At 42.0% G+C, this 9404-nt stretch overlaps 1 protein-coding gene across 1 annotated transcript; it reads right to left on the reverse strand.

Moving 5' to 3' along the window:
• Positions 1-772: 772 nt before the first annotated feature.
• nrn1a (neuritin 1a) lies at positions 773-5736 on the reverse strand. The gene is made up of 3 exons (XM_053342780.1): positions 5649-5736; positions 4509-4656; positions 773-1175 (listed from the first exon to the last, which is right to left on the reverse strand). Exons 1-3 carry the CDS (start codon positions 5734-5736, stop codon positions 929-931), a joined length of 483 nt encoding a protein of 160 aa, XP_053198755.1. The 3' UTR covers positions 773-928.
• Positions 5737-9404: the final 3668 nt, after the last annotated feature.

Consider the following 9404-nt stretch of genomic DNA (forward strand, 5'->3'; position numbering starts at 1 on the left):
TCATCATCATCATCATCATCATCATCATCATCATCATCATCATCTCAAAGTTTTACATATTTTTTGGCGTTTTTTTTTTTTGCGATAAAAAGCTGGTGTTACCGCGGCTACTAAAAAAAAAAAAAAGAAAACAGCCAATAAGATACACAAATAGGCTATTACATCATCATCATCATCATCATCATCATCATCATCATCATCCATCAACTTTTTAAATTAAATTAAATAAAAAAAGAAAAAAGTGTCCGTTATTGATTCTGTGGCGTTAAAGCTCGGCCGCTCGTTAAACGGGGGGCAAAGGGGGGCGGGACTAGGAGCGGAGGGGCGGGGCGTGGCTAGGAGCGGAGGGCGGAGCTAGGAGCGGAGGGGGCGGGGCTATAGCTTCAAAATCAATTAACACTGTGTAAATCCCACGATTGTTGTTAAGCTGCTGCGTGGAAGAGAGAAGAAGGAAGAAAGGTTTCATCGTCATTGTCATCATTTCATCTCGGCGTGATGATGTCATCGACCTCCCGGGTCCAGGTCGGCGTGTGATTGGATGAGCGCTTCGAGGAGGAGGAGGGGGGGGGAGGAAGGGGGGAAGGGGGAGGGGCAAACCCGCTAGATAGATAGATAGTTAGAGAGTCCCAGGAAGGCAAAACCAGGCCAGGCGGTTAACGGTGATGTCATAAAAATCCATTCATCTTTTTTTTTTTTTTTTTTTTTTAAGGGTGTGTGTATTTTATTTTAATCAGGTTTTTTTTTTATTTCTTAATTCTTTAGTTTAGTGATGGATTCAAACTATTTTCAGTATTGAAGAGAAGCTTGTTGTACTATTTTTTTTTTATGTCCCATTTGTGTGTAATTATTTTTTTTTCCTTTCATTCTTTCTTTTTTTTTTTTCTTCTTCTTCTCTTCTTTTCTTTTCCTTTTTTTTTCTCCTTTCTTGTTAAAACGCCAGCCAAGTCAGTATGGTGGGCAGTGTGGTGAGGAGCATGGCGAGGCGGCGGCGGTGGGGGGGGCCCCTGGCGTCGCTCCACCCGGGGGCCCCGTTGCTGCCGCCACACAGTTCAAACAGACTCCCACGGAAATCCAGGTTGCGAGACTCTTTTTTCAGTTTCTCCCAAAGGTCCGTCGCTCCCTCCTGGCAGTCAGCGAGAGCCGTCATGGCACAGGAGTGGAAGTTATCCCAGTAACTGGCAGAGAGGAAGAGAGGGAGGGAGGGAGGGAGGGAGGGAGAGAGAGAGTTAGCACCAAGAGCTTTCTATGTCGTCTATTCAGGAGCCAAGAAGTGGAAACTTTCCCAGAATGCAACAGGAAGCTTATGTTTCTTCATGAAGTTCTTTTTTTTTTCATATTTAGTCTCTAACCCAGCGATGTTCATTCAAAGGCCACATACAGGAAGGAAGGAAGGAAGGAAAAGGAGGAAGGAGGATGGATGGATGGAAGAAGGAGGGAAGGAAGGATGCGAGGAAGGATGGAAGGAAGGATAAAAAGGAAGGGAGGAAGGTAGAAGGGAAGGAAAAGGGGGAAGGATGGAATGAAAGGAAGGTTGGAGGCAAGGAAGGACAGAAGGAAGGAATGAAAGAAGGAAGGAAACGGGGAAGGAAGGATGGAAGGAGGAAAGAATGGAAAGGAAGAAGGAGGGAAGGAAGGAAAGAAAGGATGGAAAGGGGGAAGGATGGAAGGAAAGAAGGAGAGAGAGAGAGTTAGCACCAAGAGCTTCTCTGACTGCAGTGGGAGAAACGTCGTCTACTCAGGAGCCAAGAAGTGGAAACTTTCCCAGAATGCAACAGGAAGCTTATGTTTCCTCATATTTAGTCTCTAACCCAGCGATGTTCATTCAAAGGCCACATACAGGAAGGAAGGAAGGAAGGAAGGGAGGGAGGGAGGGAGTGAGGGAGGGAGGAAGGAGGGAAAGGAAAGATGGAAGGGAGGAAAAGGAGGGAAGGAAGGAAAGAAAGAAGGATGGAATGAGGAAAGAAAGGAAAGGAAGAAGGAGGGAAGGAAAGATGGAAGGAAGGAAAAGAAGAATGGAAGGAAGGATATATGGAAGGGAGGAAGGAGGGGAGGGAAGGAATGAAAGAAAGAAGGAAGGATGGAAGGAAAGAAGGAAGGGAGGAAAAGAAGTAAGTAAAGAAGGACAGTGCCCTCCCTCCCTCCTACCTTCCTTCTTTACTTACTTCTTTTCCTCCCTTCCTTCTTTCCTTCCTCCATCCCCCTTTCTTCCTTCTGTTGTTCCTTCCTCTCTCTCTCCTTCCTTCCTTCCTGCCTTCTCTCCTTTACTCCCTTCCTTCCCTCCTTCCTCCCTCCCTCCCTCCTTTCCTTCCTTCTTCCTCCCTTCCTTCCTTGACTCGAACACAACAGGAGGATTAATCTCCTGCTCTCATCTGTTCATCTTGTTTCCTCCTCCTCCTCCAGCTCCTCCTCCTCCTCCTCCCAGTTAATGTAAAGATGACACCAGTCTGCTCACTGGCGCGTGCTGCTGCGACACACACACACACACAGCCACACAGCCACACACACACACACACACACACACACACACACACACACACACACACACACACACACACACACACACACACACAGAGCGTATCTAATCCAATCTTCCAATCTGCTCTTATTGATGTTGACCTCCTGAACTGAGCCGTGTCGATGCTACATCTCAGAGAGCAATTAACGTGTGTGTAGGAGTGTGTGTGTGTGTGTGTGTAGAGGAGTGTGTGTGTGTGTGTGTGTAGAGGCGTATTAACGCGCCCCACCTGCCACGCCTCAACACTGCTGTGATGGAGCTGTCACCGAATTAAAAAATCATCTGGGCGTGTGTGTGTGTGTGTGTGTGTGTGTGTGTGGCTGTGTGTGTGTGTGTGTGTGTGTGTGTGTGTGTGTGTGAGGAGGAGGGGGGGGGGGTGTTTCTCGCTGCAGTGTGCCATCTGCCTCCCACCCGGTCTGCTGGTGGTGGCGGGAGGAAAGTGTTTTGGGAGGAGGGGGTAAAAGGAAGAGGAGGAGGAGGAGGAGGAGGTGTGTGTGTGTGTGTGTGTGTGTGTGTGTGTGTGTGGAGGGAGTGTGTGTGTGTGTGGAGGGTGGGGGGGCGAAGGGAGGGGGAGTGAGCAGGGGGTCAGCTGGCTCACATATACACACTCCCCCTAAAACCTCAGTTTGCCCCTCAGGGTTTGTTCATTAAAGCACACATATCATTATTTCCTCTTTAAATTAAAAATCAAGAGAAAAGAGACAAAATAATTATATAAACTTTAAATCTGTGTCATTATAATTATATATACTTTAAATCTGTGTAACTATAATTATATATACTTTAAATCTGTGTAATTATAATTATATATACTTTAAATCTGTGTCATTATAATTATATATACTTTAAATCTGTGTAACTATAATTATATATACTTTAAACCTGTGTAATTATAATTATATATACTTCAGTATCACAGTAATGGTACTCTCGTACATAATGTGACTTTTTTGATTATATTTTTTACTTCTATAGTTTTATTGCTTGTGTGCTAACTTATTTTTTATTGTTTCTTTATTCTTTTTATTTATGTAACGTATCTTAATCGTATCGTATCTAACTGCATCGCATCGTAACGTATATTATCGTATCATATTGTATGATTATCGTATCTGATTTTATCGTATGTTACCGTACCATATTGTATTATATCGTATAGTATCGTATCGTATCGTATTATCGTATCGTATCTATCGCATCGCATTGTATCGTATATATTGTATCATATTCTATGATTATCGTATCTTATCTTATTGTATCTTTTTATACCGTATTGTATCGTAACGTATAGTATCGTAACGTATGGTAACGTATAGTATTGTAATGTATCAAAACGTATCGTATTATAACGTATCGTAACGAATAGTATTATAACGTATGGTATCATAACGTAACCTATCCTATCATATCATAACGTATTGTATCATAACGTATCGTATCATAACCTAACGTATCGTAACGTAACGTATCGTAAAGTATCGTATCATATCGTAACGTATCGTAACGTATCGTATCATAACGTATCGTATCATAACATAACGTGTCATAATGTATCGTATCATAACGTATCGTATCATAACGTATCGTATCATAACGTAATGTATCGTATCGTAACGTATCGTACCATAAAGTAACGTATCGTATCATAACGTATTGTATCATAACGTAACGTAATATAACGTAACGTATCATAACGTAACGTATCGTAACGTATCGTATCGTAAAGTATCGTATCATAACCTAACGTATCTTATCGTAACGTATCATAAAGTAACGTATCGTATCATAACGTATCGTAATGTATCGTATCGCATTGTATCGTATTTTTTGTATCATATTGTATGACTGTTGTATGATTATCTTATCTTATCGTATTGTATCATATTGTATCTTACGTACCATATCGTATTATATCGTGTAGTATTGTATCGTATCCTATCCTATCTTATCGTATCTTATCGTGTTTGTTTGCGTTAGTTAGTGAGAGACTTACGTGCAGATCTTGTGCAGGTTCTCCCTGTCGTCCAGGTCTTGGGGATAGTTCGCCATGTTTTCTCCCAACTGAAGCAGACAGTCGGAGAAACCTTTAAACACCGAGTCACATTGACCAGCACTGACCAGCACTGTCTGCAGCACAGAGACTGTAGAGAGAAGAAGAAGAAGAAGAAAATAACATTAACATTCAAATATAAAGAATAAAAATAGAAGATACACCTCTGATTTTAACTCGTCAGATGTTATACTTTCATTTAAACTCCTTATTTATCTTCTACTGGTCCTTTATGCAGCCGCTCAGTTCAGCCTCTGTCTATTAACAGGCTGTTTTACTTCCTGTCTCTTCCTTCTTTCTTTCTTTCCTTCCTTCCTTCCTTCCTCCTGTCTGTTTTCCTTCCTTCTGTCTTTCCTTCCTTCCTTTCTTCCTTCCTTTATGCAGCCGCTCAGTTCAGCCTCTGTCTATTAACAGGCCGTTTTAACCTCCTGTCTCTTCCTTCTTTCTTTCTTTCCTTCCTTCCATCCTTACATCTTTCCTTCCTTCCTATCTTCCTTCCATCCTTCCTTCTGTCTTTCCTTCCTTCTCTTCCTTTCTTTCTTTCTTTCTTTCTTTCCTTCCTTCCTTCCTTCCTTCCTCTGTCTTTCCTTCCTTCCTTTCTTCCTTCCTTTATGCAGCCGCTCAGTTCAGCCTCTGTCTATTAACAGGCTGTTTTACTTCCTGTCTCCTTAAGCCCCGCCCCCTCCTCCTCCTCCTCCTCCTGATGAGCCCACTCTGCTCTGATTGGTCTGAAATATGAGAGTAGAAACACTGTAGCAACCGCCTTAGCAACCGCCTTAGCGACCAAGATTCCGGAATGCACGGCTGTTAATGGGCTTTGTGACAAAGCGACGTATAACTGGAAAGAAAATTAGGAGAAAAAGTCGAAATATTACACAAAAAAGTTTAAATATTAATGAAAAAAAAAAGACTTAAATAGTATGGATCCCCATGGCCCCCTGCTGCAAGGTGACGAAGCAACAAACCCTGAGTCTGACTGTCCTGTCTCAACTTTATTAGAATCAGAGGAGCTGCTGCCGGCTCATATAGAAGATCTGAAGTGACGTCATGTCTTCTGTGTTGTGCTGCAGATCGTCTTCGAGCCACACAACATCGACAACGCCTCCCCGGCCACGGTGTCCAGGAACGGGATGGTGTTTATGAGCTCGTCGGTGCTCGGCTGGAGGCCCATCCTTCAGGCCTGGCTACAGAAACTACCAGAACAACAGGCAGACGCCCTGAAAGTCTGCTTCAACTGCTGCTACCAGGTGAGCACGAGGAGAGGAACCTCGAGAGGACCAGGAACATTTGTTTTGCTTTGAATGAGCAACACAAAAAAAAGTAATCTGGGAAATAAACTAACAAACAAAACCAATGAAGGTCGTCAAATGAAGACAATAGTCGAAACAAAAATAATAATGTGAACCCAACATGTCCTTCTTCCTCCCTGTACCTCGTGAAAACCATGTGTTTTTACCACAGACTGTATAAAAGAAATGGACGTAACATCCGTGACGTCACCCATTGGTTTGTGGACTGCTGCTCGGAAGCCAATAGTTTCTAATCTAGGCAGCGCCATCTTGAAAATTTCAGGTGCATGCTGGGAAAAATAAAAACACGGATTCTACTTATATGGGCATGAGGCGGGGCCATGGGTGGAGCGGGGAGGTTGCTATGGTTACGAGGGCTGGATCTGGAGGACATTGGTCAATCAACCTGTCAATCAGGACGTAGCCACGCCCTAATGCATACCCTGCTTTATCGTCACATATAAAATCAGGGAGGCCAAAATGTCCCAAATGAACATCATACTGCATTGAAGAAGGCTTTAAACTAGCGATTGAGACCATAAACACATTTTGAAAACGTTTACTGAGGTTAGAAATCAAGTGAGAAGTTGGTGAATTCTCCATTGACTTGTATAGAGACGGTCGCCCCCTGGTGGCCTTTTGATAGAATGCAGTTACACATTAAACAATAAGACTCCCAATATCTTTATTTTATATAGTTCTTATTTCAGTATTGATTTATACAGTCCTTTAATGTCCTCATAAATGTAGTTATACAGTTATTTAATTAGTTCCAACATGATTTATATGTAATTTAACGGCTCTATTTTAATCATATAATAAAGGTATAGCACATATTTTATTCTAGACTTAACTCATGTATTTTAATAAACTAATTAAATCATGTGAGGTCTGTTTTTATGAGTTTGGGCTCGTTGTGAGATCAGGTGAGTCTGTCGTGTTTCAACATGTTTCTGTCAAACTGATCCTTCACCAGCTGGCAGGAAGTCTATTAACACGTCTTTAAAACCTAGTTCCCCCAAACTAGGTCATTTACAGACGACACACAAAATATTAAGTTATGAATGAAATGAGGAGAAAAAGCCAAAGATTGAAGAGGAACTGTAAAATCATGGGAACAAATTATTTCTACACCATCAGACAGTGAACTCTGGTTATCTTCTTATCAAGTGCTTTGAGCCAAACGCCAAAATGCTCACAATGACAGGAAGTTAAATACAATCCCCAAAAAAAAGTAATATACAGCAGCTCTAATTCAGAAGAGGATGGATGGAGGCTTTAACTACGATCATTCCCCCTAACCTTTAACCCCCGTGTGGTTCTTATTGTTGTTGTTGCCATGACGACGGTGGCGGGCGGCCTTTAACTTTAACCCACAGCACATGTTTCTGTAACCTTTAACAAAGTTTCATTTAAACCCCAAACTGAACCTAACCAGACCTTTAAAGACTGTGTAAAGTGAATTCAGACATTTTCTTCTAAACACATTAAATAGGTCATAAATGTATTTCTAAAAAAGGTGTAAAAAGCATTTCAACCATTTAGATTTGAATTGTGGAGCTAGGATTAGCATAAACCCGCCCCTGCTGCTGTAGAGGTATAAATACATTCAGCACACACTACTACTACTACAGTCTACAGTTAGCCAGTTAGCTGAGTTAGCACTACTACTACTACAGTCTGCAGTTAGCCAGTTAGCTGAGTTAGCACTACTACTACTACAGTCTACAGTTAGCCAGTTAGCTGAGTTAGCCACCAAGTTAGCAGCCGAGTTAGCCACCGAGCTAACCGCTGAGCTAGCAGCAGAAAGCTCTCAGACGTAGCGTCCATGTTTCTGGTAGAGGTGGTGACTTTGATTGACAGGTGACACTTGGTAGGGGGCGGGGCTTCAGAGGCTGATTTTTACACAACTTTGAAGCCTAATTTCATATATTTGGTGATTTTTTTTAATCATTCAAATTTGGCAGGGTGGTTAACAACACACTTTACTGTGGTATGTCAAACTCAGAACACATATTTATTCTTACTTTACACGGACTTTAAGAACAACGCTGTCACAGTGATGATGTCATCCTGCTGATAGAGTCACATGATCAAACCAGGAACTGTATTTACGTTGACATTTAAAGTAGCAGTCTCATTGAAGTGAATGAGACAGACGCTTTTATTCAAAGTAACTTGTGAGTAACTTAGAAAGAGCTGCAGGTACAATCAGTAAGAGCAGTAAATATAATAGTTAAAGGAGCAGTGTGTAGAGTTTATTATTACCTAGCGGAACAGACGGGTCCTCTTGTTTCTACAGAAGCCCAGAATGGACAAACACTGACTTTAAAGGCGATATTTTGCATTTTTCACCAGTTTCGTTGGTTCTCCGTCACACTCAGAAAGAGAACAGGAGGCTGCAGTCTGCTATCTCACCACTAGATGGCACTAAATCCTGCACACCACAGTCCTAAAAGTGCAACGCTTAAGCTATTTTTTTAAATGCAGATTTTGCAGACGTAAAAATCGTAACACATCCACAACAATATGATTCATTCAAGTTGATAAAAGTGTTTTAAAGTCATGTAGTTTATTCGTGCATGTGTCCGATTGTTGTAGACTGACGAGTTACCATGACGATAGTTCACATATCACTTCCTGGTCTGACGCAGGCTGGAAACTCTGCACTTTTATTTACAGTTTAAACATTTCGCCGTGTGTTTCAGCTTCTGTCAAGCTAACGGAGCTGCAGCCACTTCCTGTCTAAGCTTTTCAAAATAAAACCTTTGTTATTGTACTCTTAGTATTATTATTATTATTAACAAACAAAGTTGGGGCTGTAAATTACGGGAGATTCCCGGGAGAGAGGCAGGAGACGAGTCTAAAATACGGGAGAGACCTGGGAAAACGGGAGTGTTGGCAGCTACAGTGATGCATGCTGGGAGGAGGGACGGAGATACACATGAGCGGCTTTTTGCAGACTGTTTCTAAACAACGTTGCTCAACGGAAAATGACAGAAAATCGCTTCCCCCCCGATTTTATTAGTTTTGAGATCGTTTGGCCCCAAAATCATAATCACGATCAAATTTCGATTAATTGAGCATCTTTAAGCAATCCATCCAATAACTGACTGAACATCGTCCTGGATAGTGAGATTTAATACAAGCTGTGTTCTCTACTTTAAAGTGAACCAGTCGCCTCAGTCTCTACTGCTAACCCGAACCCATCTACAAAAATTAGGGCTGTCAGCGTTAACGCGTTAATCGCGATTAGTTTAATGCAATCCATAACGCGTTAATTTTTTAATCTCATTTTAATGTGTCAAGCCTTTTTGTCCCTTCTACTCCCCCGTAGACGGCTCCTCTAGCTGTAGCGCTATGCTTTGAAGTGGCCTCCTGCAGTAAACCTACCGCGCTGATGGAAAGTAAGAGAGCTACTGGACTTTTGAACGGCTTGTTTAACTTTAAAACACTTCCAGACGCTTCAGTTGACAAGTCAAAAGTAAAATGCAACCTGTGTCAAACGGAGTTTAACTACCACCGGAGTACGTGGAGTTTGAGTTAGCAC

Source organism: Scomber japonicus, chromosome 21 (assembly GCF_027409825.1).
Source record: "Scomber japonicus isolate fScoJap1 chromosome 21, fScoJap1.pri, whole genome shotgun sequence".
Lineage (NCBI taxonomy): Eukaryota > Metazoa > Chordata > Actinopteri > Scombriformes > Scombridae > Scomber > Scomber japonicus.

What these genes read in the sequence shown, in the direction of transcription:
- nrn1a (XM_053342780.1), bottom strand. Translation starts at nt 5,736, where the DNA reads ATGGGCCTCCAGCCGAGCACCGACGAGCTCATAAACACCATCCCGTTC. An exon ending in GGCGTTGTCGATGTTGTGTG is followed by an intron (nt 4,657 to 5,648) that starts GCTCGAAGACGA and finishes TTCTCTCTACAG; the next exon opens with TCTCTGTGCTGCAGACAGTG. An exon ending in AACCTGCACAAGATCTGCAC is followed by an intron (nt 1,176 to 4,508) that starts GTAAGTCTCTCA and finishes CCTCTCTGCCAG; the next exon opens with TTACTGGGATAACTTCCACT.